The sequence below is a fragment of the Metarhizium robertsii genome, assembly GCF_000187425.2.
Source record: "Metarhizium robertsii ARSEF 23 chromosome Unknown MAA_Scf_1, whole genome shotgun sequence".
Taxonomy (NCBI): domain Eukaryota; kingdom Fungi; phylum Ascomycota; class Sordariomycetes; order Hypocreales; family Clavicipitaceae; genus Metarhizium; species Metarhizium robertsii.
The window spans coordinates 5,161,283-5,184,523 of NW_011942149.1; the positions used below are offsets into that span (position 1 = coordinate 5,161,283).

The window sequence follows — 23,241 nt, forward strand, 5'->3', positions numbered from 1 at the left end:
AACAATTGTTCCTGTGGCTTTGTCGGGCCGGGGGAAATCCGACTGTAACAAAGTACATACGGCGTCAGAAGACATGAGTATAATTTCATGTCCCGCATATTTCAGGTCTTAATTTATCAGCGTATCTACAAGGAAGCAATATCAAATGACAATTTGGCGGCGCTACGATGACGTCTCAAAGCACTTTCTGGGCTCGAAATACCGGGGGGTAAGCGCTGAGCGACGGCCAAGTATATACATCATGATGCAGCAATGTCGATTTCCCACCTCACTCGAGTTTTCTTCGGCCGACCAGTCCTGGCCTTGGCGGCACTGGGCATGTCAGACATCAATGCAAGTTTCCATCCGGCAAGATCCGGCTCGCCCATCGGTGGCGCCACGGCCCATCCTTGATACAAGCTTACTTGGGGCTCCGCCTTGCCACTCGCCACTGCCGCCCGGTGTTGTTAGTATATTAAGCCCCCCAATCTTGGCCTTTTTCAACCTGCAAGCCACCAGACAACCTTGCTCTTGTTCTCTCGAAACAAGCAAAAGACACAGAGTTATTCCACCATCCCCGTTGCAAAAAAAAGAAAGAAAAATCATGGGTCTACCCATTTACACCGGCCCGTCTACGTCAACACCGAATGAGGCGGCGGCGCACGAGTCAGCACCCCGAGGTGCACCGCCCACCGGTGCCGGCGCAAACACTGGTGCCGGCACGACGAGGCCCAAGACCAGCGAGGAGCAGGAGGCGGACCGGCTATACGAGGAAGCCATGGAGGAGGAATATGCCAAGAGAGAGGGCGGGGCATAATCTCAATTCCCTGGCAGCTAATAATACATACATGTACTCTATTCTGACCATGAGACCACAATGGAAGACGGCGGGAGGCCCCCAAGACTAGTAGTGGTGGTCTGGTACTATTAGTGAGAGTGTACAGAAAAAGGCACGCAGAAGGGACTTTATTCTCCCCGCCGTCACTGTATAAAGTCCAGTCATCAGTTCCAGGTATGCCCAGCCGTGAAACACTCGCATCCCCCGCCGCATGGTCCCTTTGTTTATTTGTTTATTCATTCATCTATTTGCATCTTCACCCTTGTCGTCCCCTCACAGCCACGGGGTGCGCCTCCGTATTGTACACGAACTGGTTCGTGGCACCTTGGCCCTGCACATGCACCGGCCCGTCGGCCGCAAAAGTGAGATACAGGTACTTGAGCGTCTCGGCCATCCAGAAGCTCTGCATCTCGTCTACAAAACTACCGCCATTCTTCTTAGAGACGTCGGTCAGCTCGGCGTAGGCGTCGTTTACGCGGCACAGCCTCTGGATCTGCTGGAACGCGTCCCACGCCATGTCCTGGTACTTTTTGTCGCCCGTGAGCCGGTACGCGTAGTAGACGGATTCCACGGTTTCGGGCCGCAGGATGTAGTAGGGCGATGTGTTGTAGAAGCCAGCCTTTTCGTAAAACTCGGTCTGGTTCGTCGGCGGCGGCCGGTTGTTGGGGTTGTCGGCCGAAAGGCCTGCGTCTACCCAGTTGAAGCCCTCTGGGCCGATGCCGGCTGCCTCTTGGACGTACGTCTCATAGTAGGAGTCGGTGATTTCGAGGCCAAGTTGCTTGTATTTCTCTTCGCCGAGAACGATGCCGCCCAGGATGAAGTTGCCGCCGGCAAAGCTGGCCACTGTGTTTTAGACCTTCGTGTTAGTGGGTTGGGTGATCTCCTTTTTAATTTTGTCGTCACACGGCAGGGAAAATGTATTGACGGTGAAGGGAGCTGATGAGGGGGAGGGTGTGTCACTTACAGTGTCCGGAATTGGGGATGGTTTGTTGTCCGCGGTACGCAGACAGGAAAGACAAGTCCTTTCGGGTCGTCGGGTGCGACACGAGATGCTTCATGGTCGAGTCCACTGCGGCCACCCAGCGGTCCTTATACTCGCCAAAGGCTTTAGGGTCGTACACGTACATCTTAATCAGGTACTCGTAGAAGCTGTCGTCATAGGCAGACCAACCGCCATTACTGTCTAAAAAGCTGCCGTCCTCGGTGCTGACCCAGGTGCCAATCAAGCCGGGCCACGCCTCGGGGGCTCCCTTGGGGTGGAGGAGGTAGTTTTCTGCCTTTTGCGCCAGCTCGGCGTACGTCTTGTTGCCGCTCAGGTCGCTGAGACGGGTCCATTCAAGAACCAAGGTGCCAATTTCGGCAATATTGTTCCTATCAGTGCCACTGTTTTTCTTGGTTGGGTTCAGGAAAATGGTTGGGTCGGGAATACCGCTTGGGGTATCAAACGCGACGCTGAGGCTGTCGCCAAGTGACTGGGCTTGCTTCAAGAGCGCATCGACCTTGTCGGCATCAGCTCCCAGGTGCTTATATGGGCCCTTGAGCAAGTCGTACGCTTGTGAGATTGAAATCAATTAGCTCAAACCCCCCCTTGCTTTTTCAAGACCAAGCTCACCAGAAAGAAGGCCGCCCAGATATCGAATGTTGGTCTCAAAGAGCGAAATGGCGTCGTCGGCCTTGGCCGTCGTTGTAAAGTCAATCTTGGTAATGTGATCCAACATTGGCTGTACAATCTTCAAGCTGTTCATGACAATAGCCGTGTCAAGCGCATCGACAACAGTCACTCCCCATCCGGCCCTTTAGAATCCGAGTTAGAAAGGTGAACAGCCCGGCCAATGGCACACATAAGGACGAACGAGATACACCTACCGATCATCCACGTAGCTGTTGGTCACGGGGTGGAGGGTATCGTGAGGGAAGGCGTGCTTATAGTAGCCATTCCACGAAATTTCAAAGGCTTCCTTGATATCGTGGGCTTTGTCATGGTCGGCCACAGGAGCCGTGACAGCGCGTCTGGCTGGCATGGCGAGAGCAGCGCCAGCAAGCTCCAGGAGAAGGATTGACTTGTTAGACAACCGCATGTTTGTAAAGCCCAATCGGAGCGACAGAACCTGGTTCAACACCAAGAGCACATGGAATATGGCGACGAGACACTGCAGGCTCTCCGGTATTTATAGGAAGGTCAACAATCTCGTCTCCAGGGGGGTGCGGCAGAGACATGTGCTCTCTGTTAATATCCAACATCTAAGACATGGCGTCACGATGAGGGCCGAGCAACACGCGTGCCCTGTCCCCCTCATGGCAACGGATATTTGCATTTCGTACCAATCCTGGACGATTCCAGCTTGAGAAAAGATTGACGTAATCTGCAGAGCAAATCAAATAATAACTAGCCAATACAGTACACGAGAGTGGACAGAGCAAAGACGAGCAACGCTCTAGGCAGGTGACAGTATGCGCCCAGTGGCTATTGTGCCACCGTGCCATCGTGCCTTGGTCCAGGTCTGTTTATTGCTCGTCCATGCATCATGTTGCCATGTAAGGCCCGAGGTTCCAACAGACCAGGTAGTGACTTGGTCACGATCTTGTGCTCGATGTTACCCTGGTCCCAGTAGGCGAACTCTGGATTCACAAACACCATATTACATCTGCATGATGGAGTCGGCGATACTTTATGTTGCCTATCGTCTAGTGGTGGGGAAGAGATGAGCTTGCAAGGTTCTCGAATTCCTGCATCATCTGACAGCATCATTCAAGGGCCACCGGCGACTCGTTCCAGCATGGTGCCAAAGCCTGCCCAATGGATGGTGAGGCTTCGGAGGGGTTAATGTAACCCTGCCCAAGATCAGAATGATGCCCCAGACGTGGAACGACAAGCGCACTCACAGGAGTTTGACTTGCCTGTTTGTTGTTCATGGGATAGTATTTCCAACAGCTAAACGAATCTACAGGCAGGAGGACAGACTGTGTGCGGAGCAAAAACGCGAACTGGACGCACGAACTGGACGCACGAACCCGAGACCTGTCTCAAAAATGCTTCGCGGAGCGTGATTTCGTCCTTGTGCAAGCATGTCGTCTAGGAGTGTTACTTTGCAATGTCACGTCCCGCATCTGGGAAATGCACCGTCCATCTCCATCCACATCATCAACAACCCGGGCGTCAACGACCAGCCAAACAGGAAACAGTCGCCGACAGTCGCTTCCAACGGGAAGTGGACGTCCAAGGGGTCATTGTTCAATGACGGATCACTACCATACATACTAGTACTCCGTACTCGAGACAAGTCGACGGCGAAATTCCAAGTCACCCAGTCCTTAAAAGACGACAAGAAACAACAACTGTCGTCCATCTATCGGCAGAAATGGTCGGCTGGCTCCGCATTTTGGAGCTTGTTCCATTGTCTACTCTGCGGGGACGGCGCGGGGGTGTTGTGACGAGGCTTGCTCCATAACAATACGTACATACATGCGTACTATTGTAGTACTTACATATGTACTATACACATAATTCAACTTACAGCCGAGCGAACCATCGTACGTGCTGGACAGCCCAGAGTCTCAGAGTGACATGTTCATCGTGGCGTGGCGCTGGATCTCGGAAACATCAGTTCCGGTTCATTGCTTGTTGCGCCCGCCTATTCGGCAGTTTTGCGGCGCATTCGCCTTTTTGGGCCGCCATGCACCGGGTGTTGGCATGCAGGTCTTTGATATTATTTGTAACCCCTGTTGACACCCTTCGCCATTGTACTTGTGCGGGTTGATTGTTTCCTTCGTCAATAACGAGAGCTCAGCCATTTTCGCGCAGTTTGGCAAGAGCTGCTGCAACGCCACCACTCAACCCATCGTCCATCTTCTCCGCACCGGCTGTCCGGCCCGAGTTGGAGTCTCCCCCGGTTGGCTGTGAAGTCCTTCTCGAATCCTCAATAGCAGCAGCCATAAAAGCCTCTTCCGCATCGTCGTCCTCGTTCTCAACATCGTCATCCAGGAACTGGAACTGCTTTGGAGCAGATCCGCTCCATGAGCCTCCATCTGGCGTCCCCCTTGCGGCGGAGAGGGCACCAGAGCCGGTGCCCACGGTAGGCATATCTCTGAGAGGCACTCTAGAAAGCGGCACGGCTTCCTCCAGCCGCGAGGTCCGGTCTGCGTGCTGACCGTCCGCACTTGTGCTTGCCTGCTGGGCTCCGGTTTTGGACGGCTGCAAACCCCGCCTGGCCGCCTTCTTTGCCCGGAAGGGCTCCTCGATTGCAGCAGACCACCTCTTGACTTTGACGCCTCCCCATCCACCGATCATGCCAAGCTGTTCCTGCTCCGCGTTGATGGCATTTTTCAGACTGCCAAAGTTGGCCACTAGCGCGACGGCGTCAGACTTGTTGAGGCTTCGGGGCACCGTCACAAAGTCGACCAGCTTATCGGCGTAGCTGGAAGTTTGTTGGCCACGGATGGCTGCGAAACTTGCGTTCTCGTAGGACTTGTACAACTCGAGGTACCGGCCAGCCTCGGCGGCCGACCAACACAAGATGATGGTGACATTGTTCACGAGTGAGGTTTTTGAGAGCTCCCGTAAGCAATCTTCGTGGTTGGGTATATCCACCATGGTGAGAAGAATGCGTAGGTTGTATTTGCCTTGTAGGTTTCGTATGCGTGTGTAGATGTATTCGGGATGGAGTCGGTGGTACTTGAGACTATACAAGCGCAGACAGAGTCAGACAGAAAGCAACCAGCCAAAAAAAGAAGAAAAGAAGAAAGAAAAGAATTATACCTCAAAAATAGTGCGCAGGTTGTGAGTCCCATGACATAATCGGCTGGAATATCGCTATATTCCCACGGCAAAGAACGTATAGACGTTAGCACTGGATTTCCTCGCTGGCGAGGAGATACCAGGATGGTCGATCCGCCCGTTTGTTTCTGCGGGAGAGCCTGTGGTGTAGGCTGCACAACCTTGTTCCCGGATGCCTTGCTTGGCGGTGCCTTGTCCATTCGTTGCGGCCTGGGCTGTTGGATTCTTTGGGGTACGGGCTGCTGAACGGTCCTGCGAGCGGACTGGGCCGGATCAGCGGCAGCCATGGCTGCGAGGAGGGCCTCGTCGGCGCCATAGTCGTCGTCCATTGCCTCCGTGGTGTCTTTGTCAGAGGGTTGAGCTGAAAGACGAGACGCAGGCCATGCAGTGGTTTTGAGCTGGACAGGCGTGATGGTGAAAGTTCACGTTGGAGCTTCACGGGGACGTCACAGCACTAAGCAAGCCATCGCCCTCCAATTGGAGCTACCCTGAACGCTCGGACCCGCGGGTTGTCAACAGCTCCTTCTGCGCACTTATCAAGAGAAACATTTGAAGTTCGTTACACCGCATTCAGGTTCTATGATTTTTACTAGGCCCTTGCCTAATATGCACCGCAGTGATATGGTCGGAGGAAAGAGTTCAAGTTCTCTAGTTACAACACTTCTTGTTGGTAAGGCATCACGTTTGGCTCGCGCAACCCACCGTCTGGTGGCACGCATCAGCTGATTGGTCTTCAGTCTTAAAAATTCTACCATCGCAGATTGTTGTTCAACTGTTTGGTTCAGGTCTAGCATTTTTCAATTTGGTTTCATAACAAATCGATAGTCCAGTTCTTTCATAACTACATTTACTACTCATCATCATCACCGTACTCACTGTCACTCTCCGCCCCCTCATTCGCAATCGTCTTCTGAATTGCTCTCAAGGCCGCCAACCACGAATCAAACATGGCCCGCGCACACTGAAGTTCAGGATCCTGCGTCTCCATTGAAGAAATTTCATCTCTTAGTTTCTCATATGCCTCAATCATGACCCAAATCTGGAGACCAGACGCGCCTCTCCCCGCGCGAGATGAACGGTCCGCAAAGCCGCTGGATAGCTCCCGTGTCAACATTTCGAAACCAATCTGGAACCGCAATGTCTCTGTATCTGGCGATTTAATGTAGTCGTCGTCCTCGTAATGGTCATCCTCGCAGTGGCCGTTCTCGGCGGGTGGCGTCGGAGGGGACGAAAATTCCAGTGGCTTTACATATGGCGAGATGTCCGGGGATGACACCAGTGTATCGGCGTCTGATTCAGGCCATGGAGCCAATTCGCATCGAGGTTTCGGTCCGTCTAGAGAGCCTCCGGATCGAGGTTCAATTATTGACAGACGTGGAATAGGCCCGTCGCTGCTTTTGAATTGGTTTATACGCGGTGCTGCAGACTTAGGCAAGGGCTTGCGGTGGATGGATGGGACGGAGGGAACGTCCGGGATATCCGTCTTGTCGATCGATGTACGGTATTGCCGTGCGATAGTGCGAACACTAGACTGTCTGTTGATGGCGGCTTCTTGACGCTTCTTTGCGGCCGCCATTTCGAGTTGCCCAATCTTGCGAACCGGGGTCTTGGCTCTTCGAATACCTGAGGCGGGCCTAGGTCTTTTGACTGAAGGCGCTCGTCGTACACGAGGCTGCGGCGGCTCCAAAAAAGATGGTAGTTCTGGTGGCTGTGGAAATTCGGGAAGGGGAGAAAGAGGAGGAGGCGGAGGAAGTCGATCTGGTTGAGGTATCGGTGGTGGAGGAGGCGGCGCCTGTTGAGGAGCTGCGAGAAAGGAATCGAAAACGAATGGTTCGGGCTCATAGTGAAGTTGGAACTTTTTTCCGTGTTTAGGCTCGTTTCTTGGTTTGATGGCGACTGTTGGGGCCACCAGCGATGGCTTATACCTCGAGTCTTTGACGACGACGGGCGAAATGGGCACCTCAGGATTGGCCAAGGTTCCCATCTGCATGCTGTCCGTGTTGAAAAACGAGCTTAAGTCGTTTGCATCCCAGTATGCCAACTCGCTCTCGGAGGCAGAATGCCTCGATTTCGCGAAATACTTGTGTAGCTTCTGTCGTGTGGGTTTAAGATTATTCGCCATCATGATGAGCGACCGGCGAGAACACCGACCATCTGTTGAAGTGGGTGAAAAGGAGTCGTTGCTGGATATCGGACTAACAGGATGCTGCGAAGACATTACTGTCACCTGAGTCGATCACCAATACGAAGCAAAACAGAGACAGAAAGAGAGGAGAGAGAGAGACAGATATAATGTGCTGCCCGAGCTTCGTCTCACAAATGAAAACTTGGAAGTTCTCGACAGTGTAATGGGATATGTTGCAGACGGCTAGGAACATATAAAGAAACAAGTCAATATGCTTCCAGGAACAAGATTCGGCGGTTCCGAGCTCAATATCTACCTGCCTAGGTACTTTGTACCTGGGGACAGGACTTTTCACGAGATCGGTCACATCCCAGGCACAGCACCAGCAACTCGTAGGCAAAGTGGCGTTGACTGGAGCCACTGGGGTATACGCATTGGATCCAAATCCATCTTGGAGCAATAGGAACACTGTATTGGCATATCTTGACGCTGGAACAACGACGTGGCGAGCGTAATCCGGGGCTTAGCGAAATGCACTGCCTCAACCGTGTAAGCCGCTGGCGTTCGACTTGGCTGCCTCTGCGGATCGTCGTGGCGTTTCTTAAAAAGGACATGTAAACAGCCATCGGTTGATCTCGTTCCGTTGTTAGCGTGCATGATCCCTGCATGTCAAGCCATGCAAACACGAAGAGGCGTTTGCGTCAACCAATGTCGAGGTTGTTGATTTCGTTTCAAACCAACTATCGCCGTTAAATTTAGTTGCTTCTAACCTGGGGGCCAAGGAATTTCTTTAAATATCCCTGTCGATGCACAATCTGTTTTCCGGCCAACTGACGCCCCCGAGCTCTGGCAGAATGACGAGCGCCGATTTGCGCAGCATCCATGTCCTAGCAAGATGGAGCTGTTTGGACGGAGGAGAGGATTCCGAGCTTGAAATAGCCATCGTAGCCCGCATTTGAAGCTCCCGAGCCAACAGGTTTCTTTTTATGAGCACCGGACGCTTTTCAAGTTATTTGGAATCGCAAGCGTCTTGATTCTTGAATATTATTCGAAGGTTATGTGCGCGGCGCATGCTGCATTGACGTCCTTGGGGGTCGCGCGACGCGGACATGACCATTCGTGTGGGGCGGTCGTGAAGCCGTAGTGCCGCTGCAGGTGCCATCAGACGTCAACTCATGTTGTTTATTCAATCGAATGAGCTTACCCATGATGACTATGGTAAGTTCATAAGTGCTTCAATGTTGACTCTGGCGTTGAAAATTTTGCTGTTTGGGAGACGAACAGTCTCGGAGTACCATGGCGGACAGCCCGCTGAGCATCAGTGAGGGAAGGGACCTTGAAGGGCACTGGGATCACTGGTGTTGGTTACAGTGGCTTGGTGCTGCTCTTTGGCTGTCAGCCACGATTACAAGTCAACTGGGTGGTGCTTTTGCTCGGATATACAGTATCCCGGGTTCCGGATCACATGGGCAGCCTTCAAATGTTGTGGCTGCGTATGGCGACGGCTTCGGCCATGATTCTGTAACGCAACACACCTTGATTTCTCCCCGCGGGGCCGGATATCCAATTTCGACACGGTGCTCAGACCCATCACCCGGATTCACCATTCATCGTGGCACGAGTGATATGGCGTCGTTTCCATGATAGTGCGCTGATGTCGGCCGCCATGCATGCATGCCAAAGTTACCGAAGCCGTTTCTGGCCCATGCTGAATACACGTCACGAAGCTCAGACCAGCACCATTATTGGGTTATTATTATAATTATCATCAAAATCAAGAGACATCCAAGTATCCTGTCTAGTTGTTGAGGAACGGAGCCCCCGTGCCCATACTAGCCGACTACAGAACATCAAGGCCAGACACAAAAGTCTCGCCATATTTTACTAGAAACGACATGTCAAGCTTTGTAACTCATGAGTCCTAGGGATGAGTCTTCTCAATAGCCATCAAGTCCCTGTAGTATATATATATACGACACCCTTTGGGCAAGTGCGAAACCCCCAGCTTGTGCAGGAGTATTAGCTAGATCGGGCTCACGTTACGCTATTCATGGTTTTGCTTTGTGCTTGAGGCCTCTGCCGATTTTCGTCCGCTGTTAGGAGCAGTGTTTTTGAAATATGAGAAAATCCGGCCCAAAAAATAGTTGCGCAAGACCACATACACGCACGCTAGCGACCAAACTGACGGCACTGCCACGCCCAATCTACAACACCATGACGACTTCACCGATAGGTAATTTTTCTACATTACAAAGCTGACATTCCCCCGCCGTGGCTCGTCAAATCTTCTTCCCAGTAGAATTGGCTCAGGCCTCGGCACTAATTCCGCAGTCGGGGGCGCGTGTGGGCTATTTACCCTTGGAAATATTTCATCTAATTTTCAGCATAAAAAGCTAGGAGCCGCTTGCAGTTTTCGATGATGAAGAAGCTCATTAGACTGTTTCCAAATCCCAAAACCCGCCGACAACAAGGTAGATGTCGTTCCGATTAAGGGCTACAAGGACCTTGACCTATGGATGGGCGACATGCCTCCGACTTTCGTGCTCGACCGTGAGAACGGGGCAAGTCTTGCAGGCGTGGACTTCAACTTTGACGGTTGGGGTGAAAAATGCACTGCTCGCTCCCCTGCGTCGCTTGCATCCATCATCTCCAGCCATATGACGGTGTCCCGTGTGAACTCCTCCATCATCACCGAAGGAGGAGCTCCATCGTCAACGATATACAAAGTCTGCTTTTTTATAGAAAGTTTGGTGACTATTGATAGTGACTCAGGTGCACTATAGCTTGAATGTATACTATATTCACATATTGACTTCTTCTACTTTGCGGCATAAAATTGTGAATATTAAGCCAGACTGTATGAGATGCCGTAAATACAGGTAACTATTAGCCGAGAAGACAGACAAAAAACCCGACGGCAAATTCGGCTGCGGGGCTTGTGTTTGACGGGAATCCCGAACAGCAGAACAACACCAACGACTATTAATCTAAGTTTACATGCTCCAAATGGGCATTTCCACAAGCAGTGTTGTGGATTGTGGACTTGTGACACAATTGGTGAACTCCTGGCTCTTCCGAGCCTTATCAATTGCCGCATCGCCCTCGGCGGGTATTATACCGCCGGCCGAAGTTCCCCGGTGACGTCCGTCAGTCTACGCCATACCACGCCAGAAAACGCCGACTTGGCCATTGCCCATTTATTTGCGCCTAAACAAACGGCAATCAGCAGAATGAAGGAAATTCAACCCCCCAACGCCGCATTCTATTTTCTCCATCAATTACGGTCGGGAGACGACGTCTGCAGGTTTGCTGCAGTCTTGGTTGTACGTGTACTAGTAGTACTAGCCTGTCGCCGGTGTCGGGCCCCACTGCTTTCCCGAATCCCCCGCATTTTCAATGTTGGAGCCGTGGGTACCCCCGAAGGGCAGCGGGGTGGCATGAGGGCATCAATTTTCCGTCGCGTATAAACCCAGCCTGCCCATAGCTTCACCTTCGCCAGGTTATAGGTTTCGCAAGGCTCTACAGCCCCTTAATTACTGCGTCATTGGCTGCGGCTCGGAGCAGCTTGGGTGCGTGTTGGAAAAGACTATAAACATCTCGTGCTTGGACGACGGCCCTTCGCCTTCACTCTGGACCGCCGGCGATACGTGCAAGTTGCTGCGATGGCGCAAGAAATCACAATCACCGGATTTGAAACCCGCGATGTGCGGTTTCCAACGTCGCTCGATAAGACGGGCTCTGATGCTATGAATGCAGCTGGTGATTACTCTTCTGCGTACTGCATCTTGCAGACCGACTCACAATACTCTGGCCACGGCATGGTGAGTTGCTTCTGAGAAAGGACTGCACAGGTTTTTTTTTTTTGTTTTTATTTCTGGATGGAAACACGCTGACATCAGATCCCTCTCCTCTCCGACTAGACCTTCACCATTGGACGTGGAAACGACATTGTCTGCGCTGCCATAGTCCACGTTGCCGAGCGTCTCAAGGGCAGGACGTTGTCGTCCCTGGTGGCCAACTGGGGGAAGACTTGGCGCTATCTAGTATCAGACAGCCAGCTGCGTTGGATTGGACCCGAGAAGGGTGTTATTCACCTCGCTCTTGGCGCTGTCGTGAATGCGGTCTGGGACCTTTGGGGCAAGGTCCTAGGCAAGCCGGTCTGGAGAATTGTTGCCGACATGACGCCCGAGCAATACGTCGAGTGTATCGACTTCCGCTACATTACCGACGCCATCACCCCAGAAGAAGCTGTTGCCATGCTCAAGGAAGTGCAAGGCGGAAAGGCGAAGCGCATCGAGGAAGCGCTTAGTAGCAAGGCCGTGCCGGCGTACACCACCAGCGCAGGATGGCTAGGCTACGGCGAAGACAAGATGAAGACCCTCCTCAGGGAGACACTTGCACAAGGCTACAAGCACTTCAAGCTCAAAGTTGGCGGTAGCGTGGAGGAGGACAGGCGCCGGTTAACCATTGCTCGGGATGTTCTCGGCTACGACAAGGGCAATATCCTCATGGTCGATGCGAATCAGATCTGGTCTGTCCCCGATGCCATCAAGCACATGAAGCAGCTTGCCGACTTTAAGCCATGGTTCATTGAAGAGCCCACGTCCCCCGACGACATCCTGGGCCACAAGGCTGTTCGCGAGGCTCTCAAACCATACGGCATTGGCGTCGCCACTGGCGAGATGGTCCAAAACCGAGTAGTCTTCAAGCAGATGCTCATGAATGGCGCCATCGACGTCTGTCAAATCGATGCTTGCCGTCTCGGTGGTGTCAACGAGGTCATGGCTGTGTTGCTCATGGCGAAGAAGTACGGTGTGCCGATTGTTCCTCATTCAGGCGGAGTTGGGCTTCCAGAGTACACGCAGCACCTGAGCACAATTGATTATGTAGTTGTGAGCGGTAAGCTTTCTGTGCTGGAGTATGTTGACCATTTACACGAGCATTTCTTGCATCCGTCCGTCATCAAGGACGGGTACTACCAGACGCCCATGGAACCTGGATATAGTGTAGAGATGAAGAAGGATAGTATGGATAAGTTCACATATCCCGGGGACAAGGGGATTAGCTGGTGGACGAGCGAAGAAGCAAGACCGATTTTGGAGGGCGAGAAGATTTAAACGTGTATAGACTGGGCGAGGCAGTAAAGTGCAAGGATATCAATAGCTTTCCTCTGCTTCTTCTCTTTCGCGGTTCTGGCGATGTAAGGCCACCACTTTTTATCAAGTCTTACCTCTCTCAGCATTAGCCTTAGTCTCTCAAGGATAGTTCGGTGGTAGCGTTCTGCCACAGTATTCTGTTGGTGCTATTTGGTAGCTGTGTAGCAAAGATGGGTTCCCCTTTCTTTGCACCACAAACGTAGGGTCCCTGTGATATTTTCTTCGCCCCTGTTAAGTCTTATCAGGTGGCAGCGTCTTTCGGGTCGCTCGTGGGTTAGTATTGTTGTCTTTAGAACTTCTGGGAGGTCTGATTTTTGCTACACAGCTACCGAACAGCACCAACAGAATGGTGTGGCAGAACGCTACCACCGAACTATCCTTGAGAGACTAAGGCTAATGCTCAGAGAGGCAAGACTCTCTTTCTTCTCCCCTTTTACTCTCGTGACATAATTTGAACACTCCTTAGCCCAGGGGCTGTTGCACTTTCAGTTGCGTTGCAAGAAATTGGACCAGGTCTTTTAGCATTGATGCAGAATACCAGTGTCCTAGCCCTTCGTAGGTGTGAAAGTCCACGTCCAGACCCAGCTTCTGCAACAGCAATCCTGCTTGTGACGCGTGTTGAGCAACAACCTCCCGGTCTGCACTTCCATGGCCGATGAAAACCGGAGTTGACGGAAACCGAAAGTGCGATGTTTGTTGAGTGCCAGGAAGCTCGGCTTCTTCACGAAGTTCATCCAAGACTTTTTGATGCGACATTCGAGCATCGGCACATTGACTTGGTTCAAACACATCATCATCTGCACCAAATTCAATGCTGTCATCATCCAGAATATTCAACAGATGGGAAGCAAGTGGCATAAAGCCGCACAAGCCAACCACAGCACCCAAAGGGCCCCCATCCCATAGTAAGCTGCTCACAAAGGCCATGGCAGCTCCTTGACTGAAACCAGCAAGGACGATGCGCTTTGAATCGTTGTCGGCTACTTCGATTTCACTCCGAATGAGGCCATGAATGTGCTCTATGCTGGGCTGCATGCCGCCCCGAGCCTCTGGCTCCCAATCACCAGTGCCATCGTACCATTGATGCATCAAGATACGGCGGTACTTTGTCGCTCTGGAAAGCGGGGCCGTTGGGAACACAAATCGTGCGTGAGGGAGTGCCTCCTGGAATGTACGATTGCCGATGTCGGTCCGGAGTAGTGAGCCATGGAACTTCTGGGCGTTGAAGCCCCGACCGTGAAGAAAAATAACGGTGATGCCGTGAGGAGTTTTAAGAGGCGGGATGGTGATTAAGGGAGGGAATTGGCCCGTCATGCCGATAATCCAGGTCCAGAATGAGCATGTGTGGTTTACTCTTGTTTCGTTCCATGATTTTAATGAACCCAATGCATCATCAAAAACTTGTCTTGGGGGCAGGTCGTGCTGGCAGAATGCTGGTGAGCAATCAAGGGGAGCAAGTCGGTCTGACGTGGAATAGGATGGAGCTCTACTCCGTAGGGATTGTTGTGGCTGGTGCGTGGAACAAGCCACAACAAGCCACGGTCCCGGATTTGATGCTTGCTCAGAGACCAAACAGTTCATCATCGGCGTTCAGGAGACCATCCATCACACTACTTCGCCAAGTTCAGAACATCACAATTCGACGGATCACATCTTTAATTAAGACAATGGACCTTGTTGCCTAAGACAGCTTCACTGGGGCGTCATATACCCCCAAGCGACATAATACAGTCACTATCAATGACTGAATGCATACAATCGCTCCATCGTCCCACATCACCCACGTCCAACATCACGATGGACCTGTTCCCATCGTCTCAACCAATTCGCTCATTGACAGCCCTCTTCATAGCATGGAAAGGCTTCCTCTTGGCCGTCTCTCTCGGTGCCGCTGTCGCCCCTGACTACGACACATCCACCTCTCTGTTCTTCGACCGCATGTACGGACACAACATCACCATCCCAACCATCGCCGCCAGATTAACACGATGGGACGCGTTGTATTTCATGCACTCCGCCATTCGGGGCTACACCTACGAGCAAGAATGGGCCTTTGGCTTGGGCCTCCCAACCATTGTCGGGGCCATTTCAAGGTCCTTGTCGTCCCTCGCGCCGGCAAACTATGCCCTTGAGCCGCTGGTTGCCATTGCTCTCGCCCACGCATCACACTTTGTTGCCATGCTAGCATTGCACCGTCTCACCATGATTCTTTCTGGAAATTCCAAACTCGCATTCGTCTCTTCTGCATTGCACATCCTCTCACCGGCTGGCTTGTTCCTCTCCGCGCCGTACAACGAGAGCCCGTTTGCCGGCCTCTCATTTATGGGGAACCTGCTATTCGCTGTCAGTCTCAAAAGCAAGGCAGACAGAGTCAAACGTAACATGACAATGCTTGCGTCAGGAATCTTGTTCGGCGTTGCTACCGCCTTCCGCAGCAACGGGCTCGCGAGCGGGCTTTTGTTCGCCGTCCAAGCAACTGATGCATTACTGCTGTTTGCCCGAGCCCCGAGCTTGTGTACTTTGTTGTCAATGATAGCCCCGGTCCTGGGAGGGCTCTGTGTCGCAGCTGGGTCGGTGGTGCCACAGACTGTGGCGTGGATGAGGTACTGTGGTTCGGATGGCGTTGGGCGTCCTTGGTGCGAGAAGATGATTCCTAGTATTTATACGTTTGTGCAAGATCATTATTGGTATGTATATTTTGTCGCTGATGGAGGAGTCTCCCCTGTGCTGACTTGATGTCGTATTTCGTAGGAACGTGGGATTCTTGAGATACTGGACGCTGAACCAGCTTCCGTTGTTCTTGCTGGCAAGCCCCATGCTGGCAATCCTCATCAAATCCGGTCTTGATCTTATTGTGAAGCCCCAGAGAATCACTAATGCTTCGAGAAATGGTGCCGCTGAATCGGACTTGAATACTTTTGTGCGTGCTTTGGCGGGAAGTCAGGTTTTGATTGCAATCTTGGCCATCACCACATATCATGTTCAAATCATTACACGAATTTCGTCAGGTTATCCTGCTTGGTACTGGTGGGTGGGTAGCTGTTTAATGGATAAGAGGAGGCAAGGATACGGGGTGGCCATTGTCATGTTCATGGTGATGTACGGCGGTATTCAGGGCGGGCTGTTTGCCTCCTTTTTACCACCAGCGTAAGGCACTTGGTTGAATACCGGGCCACTCATTCACTTCACCGCAACAATGTGCTTCATCTCCACACATGGCGATGTTCATCATACACCCACGGCCTATAGTAAGATTGGGCGCACGAAACATGCAATGGATTTTGGGCCGCTGCGCATCCACAAGTCATTCGAAACAAGGGATGGTAAGAAGAATAGCTTATCGATGGTGGGTTTCCGTTTTTTATACGGTGAAGCAGATCTTCATCCTAGAGCATTATACCTTCTATTCGTCTTTCCGTCGTTCGTTCCCGACATTGGGGCGCTAACATGGCATACCTCTCACTATGTAAGCTCTTTGTGCCTTAATTCACCCTGAGCCCAGCCGCATAGACATAATAATTCGGCTGCCTCGCCCATATTGTGACGCGGTTGAGGCCAAAAAGCGACCACGGGGCCACAATACAATAACGCTCCGTCCGCATTCGTTACCATTCTGTGAAACACCATCATTTCCCTTCACAAGCGTCTGTGGTTCTCACAGGCTTGTCGGGTGATTAGTGTGTAGAAATGCAACTAAAGCAAGCAATGCAGACGCGTGAATTCTATCAGTTTTACTCTTGGTGTGAGCGTCCCTTCACTTTTGTTTCCTCTGAATCATTTCATATCTGTCGATAGTGATTCAAAAGCGGATAAAGACGGTTTCTAAAAAGTGTACGTCGTGCCTATATAAGCTGGAGCAAACGCCTCGCGAGTCTCCTCCTTACTTGGCACCTTATAATTACCGATTACACAGACTTCCTGTCCAGTCTTGATACCTCATGCTCTTGTAACTCTTCGGGTTTCCCTACACAAGCAGTTTCCAACGTGAGTCACCGACATGACAGAACAAAACGACGTCAACGAGCTTGTTCCGGACCTTTCGAATCTCACGCTCAACAACAGCTCCGGCACACAGTCTGACGACGCATCCCAAGAGCTTCCAGCAACGATTCACCACCCAGTTGTCCTCACAGCACCTACGAATCGGCACACGGCACTACAAGAACTTCTCAAGGTCGACGACGAACTGAGACTATGGCTCGACCACACGGGGTTCTTCGACCTCACCCACCGGAAGCGAGTGCTCGACGGCGTGAGAGAACTGCAGGGCCTGGAGGCCGAAAGGGCCAAAGTCCTCGAAAAGATTCAAAGCAGCAAGCCATCGGGGCAGCCCGTATCTGACCCTTCTCTATCCGCCAACTCGACCCCCACGCTGAAAAAGCTTCACTCCAGAGAAGACGCGGCGTACGGGATCGTGAGTCCACCACGTGAGCCAGCTGCTCACGCGAGGAGCCGCCCAGATGCAATGGTGCCTATGATGGGAGAAACGGAACAGCTATCTGGCAGACTTGGACCGAGAAGGAGTAAGATTGTCAATACAGATACAGTCATCTTTTTTTTCTGCCTCGTGCGCTAAACGAGCCGCAGTAGACACCCGCTACTTTTTGGTCAAATCGTCCAACACGACCAACGTTTACATGTCACGGAGAGATGTAAGTCGCCGTCGCCCAACTGCAGCAATACTACCCTTATGGTGATGCTAATTACACCAGGGCCTATGGATAACACAAGCCAAAAACGGCCCCCTCTTTACCCAGGCTTTCCGAGAATGCAGGTCCGTTGTGCTCTTCTTCTCGATTAACAAGTCCAAGGCATTCCAGGGATACGTGAGTCCACCCTTGTCAAGTTCAGCATTGAAAAGAAGGGATCCCCGAATGAATTCTAACCCGCAAGTCGTAGGCGAAAATGACGTCCGCCCCTGACCACAGCATCCCACACCCTCCGTGGATCGTGAGCACCACAAACGACATGCACACCACGGCCCCGTTCCGAATCGATTGGGTCAACGAGGCAGAAACGCCCTTTTCACAACTCGGCGATCTCAAGAACCCGTACAACGAGTACAACCCCGTGTTTGTAGGCCGGGACGGCCAGGAATACTCCGAGGACTGCGGGCGTTTCATGATGGGCGTCATGGACCGTGTCAAGGCCGCGCAGGGGTCACACGCTCCCTGTGCCCCGACAGGTGCCCATGCCAGCAGACAAAAGAGCAAGGCCGAGGCGAGGAGGCGGTATGCTGCAGCTGCTGGTCTGGCTTCTTCTGGGAGTCAGCCGCGTGATGTTAGGTTGGGAGGATCGAGGTGGAGGCCCCAAGCGCCCTCGCCAGTGTTCCTGAGCTTGGATCCCGAGCCGGTGCACCATGGAGAGGAGGACCTGCTGCTGGCCTTGCCCTGAGCCGCGTACTCGTCGGAAAAATTGGACACCGCTTTGGTCGCAGACGACCATACACGAGACCAAGTCCCCGCCTCTGTTAGGGAGCGCTATCAAAACACCTCTCGATTCCGAGCCGGCTGATGTCTGAAGCTGCTATACCTGTCCTTGAACTGACGGGATATAATAAAGGGGGACAGCTATGAGGAGAACGCTCCTGGGAAAAAAAAGAGAGACACGGAGAGATAAACAAAGGTAAATCCGAGGGACCTAGGGTAGGGTTTGGACCGTGTGCGCATACAAACGAACTTCGGAAAGAAAAGAGGTTCTTCTTATTTGTATGTATTCAAATGCCTCGTATACCAGATCCAATCGAAACGAAACTCCTGCTCCGCCACCCATTTCCAATACGCCATACTTCAGCAGCAGCACAATCTATTCTAGAATCTTGCAGACTGCCACAAACCATGATTCCAACACGCTTAATAATCTTCGTCTTCGGAATCACTATTATCGTGAACCCGAATAGCACGCCATCTCCTGTCAGTCAAATCCTGAGCTGCCGTGCCTTCACTTTCAGGGTCGACGTAACCGCTTCCGCCTGCCACGCTCAGTGCAACCGGTAAGAACACCAGTGCATGCAGGGCTGCAAAGACAACCAGCGCCAACCACACGCGAAAATAGTAAATTTCGAAAATCTTGGAGCGAGTAAATGCCAGGACGCAGACCCCTAGAAGTTTTGTGACGGTAATGCCAGAGAAGACAGACCCGCCTACATTGACGAGTGCCGTCCAGGATCTCGCGTCGCGCCCACGGAGAGTTGTGTTGTTACTTTCCATGACGGTTCTCGACGGGAACATGAATGCACGTGCAATGTGCGCGCAAAACTCGACCGATATTCCCACGCAAATGATGAGATTGACCAAGGATACGGCGTTTAGAGAAACCCCAAATACTGCCATGGCTCCCATGATGTCAACCACACTCATGATTACGGTGACTGTGAGGACAGCCGAAGTGAGGGCGGATCCCAGAAGCACAGAGGCCACGACGAAGATAATGCCAACCAGGGCAGATAACAGACCGGCAGTGAGTGGGACAATGGAGAGATACTGGTCAAAGAAGATGTAAAATACGCTGTACGGGAAGACGTCGGCCCCAGTTCTCTTGCTAATATCAGATGCAATACGACGAGCCGACGAGTATGCATTGATAAAGTCGGCCTGACTGCGAAGCGGTGTATGGGCCGTTCGGAAGTGACTGGCCCTAACGCTCTTGTCGTCGTCAGAAATAACGACAGCATCGCCGTATGCTGCCTGGCCTCCTAGGGGACAATCGTCGTCCGCAGGGGTGGCGAGAAACTTATGGAGGTAACGAATGAATTCCTCGTCCTCCGGCATCCCGTAGAGGCTGGTGTTCCATGCAGGGTTTCGTCCCGCAAAACACGTTTTGTGGTTCTCCACGCAGCATTGTTCATAAATAGGATTCAGCCACAGGAAGAAGTCGTCCATCCAGCTTGCGGTTGGAGATGAAATGTATGATACGTTAGGCCGCTGCCTTTCAAGTTCCAACGTATTGGTGAGTGAAAGCTCATGACAGGTAGTAAATCTTGAACAAACTTCCTGTTGCTCCTTCCTGTGTGACGCGTCGACATTGCGCGTGACAAAGTATACAGGTGGCCCGGTTTCCATATAGTCGTACAAGTCATTGAAATAGGGGATCAAATATGATCCATCGGGAATAGCTACTCGCTGGTCGAGTCCGATCTCTATCGCGGGTAGCAGGGCTAGGGCGGCCGCGAATAGGCCAAGGAAAACTGTGACGACGCCTATTTTGACCCTCTTTGTCAATAAACTAGGCGCATATGTATTCTTGATGAAGACCTGTAAAAAGCTTTCTTCTTCGATTTCGGAGACTCTTCCGCCTCCAACGTAGCCATTGCTGCCGTTCAGGTGAATTCTAGCCTTCTTAATCTGCCACCACGGCCACAGCTCACATCGGTGGTCCTCCACCCGCATTTGATTCAGTGACAGGAATGACACAAACATGGTCATTTGTAGGATGGCATTGACGAGCACTGCTCCAGCTGCGTAGGCGGCAAAATTTCGCACGGCAGGCATGCCTACCGCAGCGCCGAGGGCAAATGCAACGGTTTCGGTCAGGGCCGAAAACAGAATAGATGGGCCCATACGGCCAAGTGCTCTCGCAACGCGTTCTTCGACCATTTGATCGGGGCAGCTCATATTGACTCTTTCAAGCTCGTGGACAATGAGGAAGATGTTGTCCACACCAACTGCCAAAACGATAAACGGAATGACCTCGACGATGATCAATGTTGCCTTTAGCCCGACCCAGGAGAAGAAGCCGATCGACGCCGTGATCGACATAAGGACGATGATTATTCCCAGCAAACCGAGTGTTACCTTTGACTCAACAAGTAACAGCGCCGGATTTCTAAATATGTGCTTGAAGGGTGTGCCAAGCGCCATGCAAGCGTATATAAACATGACAATGTAGCTGACTACTACAATCTTGGCATCAGTATTCGTTGATTTGTTCAGTTCCTCCTCTAGACTGATTTCAGTGTTGAAGGACAATCGCAAGCCCCTGTCTTGCGCTTCTTTTTGGGCCTCTAGCAAGCGGTCTCGGAGCGCATTTTCCCAATCAACGGCCGCCAGTTGGGCAAAGCTGCCTTCCTCTGCATTCCGAACGACCCAAGTAGCCGTGATCGCTTGTGCCTCGGTGACATCATCTTCGTAACCGCCAAATACCATGCTAGGTTCGATAGGCTGGCCAAATTCGGGTCGGCAGTCGACAGGGGATTTGGCGCATTGGCGAAGATCGTCTTTCCAAGTCTTGGGGTTGATCACGCCACCCTTGGCAAACCAGTAACCAGTAACTGACTGGACGACACAGGCATCATTCATCGGCTTGAAGCAAACATCGTGGAGGAACTTTGCATATGTCTTGCTCTCTAGCTGCGCAATGCTTTTTTCAACCTCTGCCCACCATTTGAGAGTTTCATAGCTGAGCACTGGTCCCGGCCCACTAGGTTGCGTGTCATTCACCAGGAAGATCTTTTCGGCGCGGTAGAAGGGCCCAAAGTGGGAATCAAAGTATGCCTTTTCCTGTGCAGCTGGCGAGGATGGACTGACCCAAAGTCTTGCTGGCTCTTTTTCCAGGTCAAATTTGAACCATCCAGCGCTTAGGATCGCCACAACCAAGAGACTCGTGCCGATAGTGAGGCCAGGGAAACGGGATGCAGTATGTCCGAGCCTGTAGAACAAGTCGTCACACCTGTCATTGATCCAGTACCGCTTCGTAGGGCGATCTCGCATGGCCTCTGTCAAAACCGGCCCGCCCTCATCTTCATCATCGCTGTGAGAGGACTCGTGCAGTAGTCTTGTTCTTTCCACTCGATGCTGTGCATAGCGTCTCCAGGCAACATGGCCAAATACGGAGGCGGCAAAGGTAAAGAGAAGCACGGAATAGGTGAAGATGGACGCAAAGGAGAGACAAGGCAGAGCGCCCACATGACATGATCCGGACTTCCTCACGGCTGGCAACTCGGGACATACGGCAGGACAGTCGACGCAGACGCACCTGTAGTCAGGATCTTCGTCGTTGCACTTCTTTGACGTCATATCCAACGGGCCCATGTTCGGTTGCTCGTAAGATTCGGGGTAATTGATTTGGAAGGGTGATCCGACCAGCGGTTTCTTGTCGCCCAAGAACTTGAGCATTTGGTGGTAATCTTTAGCGCCGCCTCCAATCAAGTCCATGGCACGGCTGTTTGCACCACCAAACTTGACTTCCTTACAACTATCATACAGGCCAGTGCCATACTCCTCGGATATAAGTTGGTCGAGCTCAGTCACGAGTAACTTGCCGTTCTTGGGGGCAGCATCGGTAACATTAACAAACAGGGACTGATCAGGCGAGCACGTGAATTTGCAAAACATGTTGAAGAAGTTGTGTTTGCAGGCAGGGCATGATCCAATGAGTGTGTTGGGGGTGCCGAGTTCGGACTTGAGAGATTGAACCTGGCACAAAGTCAGTCATCTTGAGGCTTTCTGGACATCTCAATCGGGTGAAGTTTTACTTGTTCCAGCGTGCAACACACCGGTCCTTGGTTCCATTCGGCTCCACAGAGGTCAACAAGCTCCTTTCGCAGTTCTGCATCGGGATCTTTGGCCACATCATTGTCGACACAGGGCAGCTCCTTGCCGAAGAAACTTTGCTTGCCACACTGGCCTCGAAAAGCGCACCGACCAGCTTCGTGTTTGGGTGTCAAGGGAGAAGCCTTCGCGCTGGCTAGAGCAGCGATGATGGCTGGCGCCGCTCCCAGAAGTGTTGCGACCTGGTGACGCATCTCGGGATACTGGGCGGGCCTTGTCGGCCGCAGCGGAGAAGCGCGGCTGGCAAATGGCTGGGGGCTTGCCGGGTATCACTATTAGTCGTCGTAAGGTGCGTCAAGGACAGGACGACGAGAAAGTGCGTAGACGTGATGAATAAGTCGATATTTGCTAGAGTTTTGAGTACGGATGCTGGGTTGTAAAGAAGCAAGTTTGGTGGCGTGCGAGGCGCTGGCGGGTGTTGGGGAAGGTGCGACCCAGGCACTTGGCACGAGCACTTGCACCAGGCTTGTCGTCAAAGTTGCCAGTGCGCCAGTGCTGCCGCTGACGCATGGGAGGCGGTTGGGGTAACTGGGGGCGGGAGCCCTTGAAGCTGTCCCTGACGTCGCACTGTCGGGGCTCTGGAAGCTCCGGGACCCACTTGACTCCTGGTCTCTGCGGCAGGTGCCTGCCCTGTTGTCCCTCATGACGCATCATTGATGATCATTGATGCATCCGGTCAAGAGCCGTCATCGTCTGTTGATGAGAAGAGTCCGTTTTACGAGGCTTGACAAACTGCTTTGTGAAACCAACAGTTTAGAACTGGCATTCCGTGACACGCGTGTTCACACCATGTTACCCGTTTGCCTGGTACACTATCGAAG

General features: G+C 52.2%; 9 protein-coding genes across 9 annotated transcripts; 4 read left to right on the forward strand and 5 right to left on the reverse strand.

Moving 5' to 3' along the window:
- Positions 1-583: 583 nt before the first annotated feature.
- On the forward strand, positions 584-796 carry MAA_02007 (uncharacterized protein; the record flags this gene model as incomplete). Its single annotated transcript, XM_007820005.1, has 1 exon — positions 584-796. One exon carries the CDS (start codon positions 584-586, stop codon positions 794-796), a length of 213 nt encoding a protein of 70 aa, XP_007818196.1.
- A 277-nt stretch (positions 797-1,073) lies between these two features.
- On the reverse strand, positions 1,074-2,895 carry MAA_02006 (Glycoside hydrolase, family 47; the record flags this gene model as incomplete). Its single annotated transcript, XM_007820004.1, has 4 exons — positions 1,074-1,660; positions 1,782-2,369; positions 2,430-2,611; positions 2,684-2,895. The coding sequence occupies 4 exons, from the start codon at positions 2,893-2,895 to the stop codon at positions 1,074-1,076; spliced, it is 1,569 nt and encodes a 522-aa protein (XP_007818195.1).
- Positions 2,896-4,601: 1,706 nt separating this feature from the next.
- MAA_02005 (DNA repair protein rad10) lies at positions 4,602-5,920 on the reverse strand (the record flags this gene model as incomplete). Its single annotated transcript, XM_007820003.2, has 2 exons — positions 4,602-5,496; positions 5,574-5,920. The coding sequence occupies 2 exons, from the start codon at positions 5,918-5,920 to the stop codon at positions 4,602-4,604; spliced, it is 1,242 nt and encodes a 413-aa protein (XP_007818194.2).
- Positions 5,921-6,441: 521 nt separating this feature from the next.
- MAA_10714 (C6 transcription factor) lies at positions 6,442-7,716 on the reverse strand (the record flags this gene model as incomplete). The annotated part of the gene is made up of 1 exon (XM_011412432.1): positions 6,442-7,716. One exon carries the CDS (start codon positions 7,714-7,716, stop codon positions 6,442-6,444), a length of 1,275 nt encoding a protein of 424 aa, XP_011410734.1.
- A 3,662-nt stretch (positions 7,717-11,378) lies between these two features.
- On the forward strand, positions 11,379-12,833 carry MAA_02004 (L-galactonate dehydratase; the record flags this gene model as incomplete). Its single annotated transcript, XM_007820002.1, has 2 exons — positions 11,379-11,537; positions 11,637-12,833. 2 exons carry the CDS (start codon positions 11,379-11,381, stop codon positions 12,831-12,833), a joined length of 1,356 nt encoding a protein of 451 aa, XP_007818193.1.
- Positions 12,834-13,334: 501 nt separating this feature from the next.
- Positions 13,335-14,186, reverse strand: MAA_02003 (acyl-protein thioesterase; the record flags this gene model as incomplete). Its single annotated transcript, XM_007820001.1, has 1 exon — positions 13,335-14,186. The coding sequence occupies one exon, from the start codon at positions 14,184-14,186 to the stop codon at positions 13,335-13,337; it is 852 nt and encodes a 283-aa protein (XP_007818192.1).
- Positions 14,187-14,669: 483 nt separating this feature from the next.
- On the forward strand, positions 14,670-16,023 carry MAA_02002 (glycosyltransferase family 76 protein; the record flags this gene model as incomplete). The annotated part of the gene is made up of 2 exons (XM_007820000.1): positions 14,670-15,559; positions 15,624-16,023. The coding sequence occupies 2 exons, from the start codon at positions 14,670-14,672 to the stop codon at positions 16,021-16,023; spliced, it is 1,290 nt and encodes a 429-aa protein (XP_007818191.1).
- Positions 16,024-16,869: 846 nt separating this feature from the next.
- On the forward strand, positions 16,870-18,266 carry MAA_10715 (DNA replication factor Dna2; the record flags this gene model as incomplete). Its single annotated transcript, XM_011412433.1, has 4 exons — positions 16,870-17,395; positions 17,460-17,524; positions 17,585-17,698; positions 17,772-18,266. The coding sequence occupies 4 exons, from the start codon at positions 16,870-16,872 to the stop codon at positions 18,264-18,266; spliced, it is 1,200 nt and encodes a 399-aa protein (XP_011410735.1).
- A 458-nt stretch (positions 18,267-18,724) lies between these two features.
- MAA_02001 (niemann-Pick C1 protein precursor) lies at positions 18,725-22,614 on the reverse strand (the record flags this gene model as incomplete). Its single annotated transcript, XM_007819999.1, has 2 exons — positions 18,725-22,285; positions 22,366-22,614. 2 exons carry the CDS (start codon positions 22,612-22,614, stop codon positions 18,725-18,727), a joined length of 3,810 nt encoding a protein of 1,269 aa, XP_007818190.1.
- Positions 22,615-23,241: the final 627 nt, after the last annotated feature.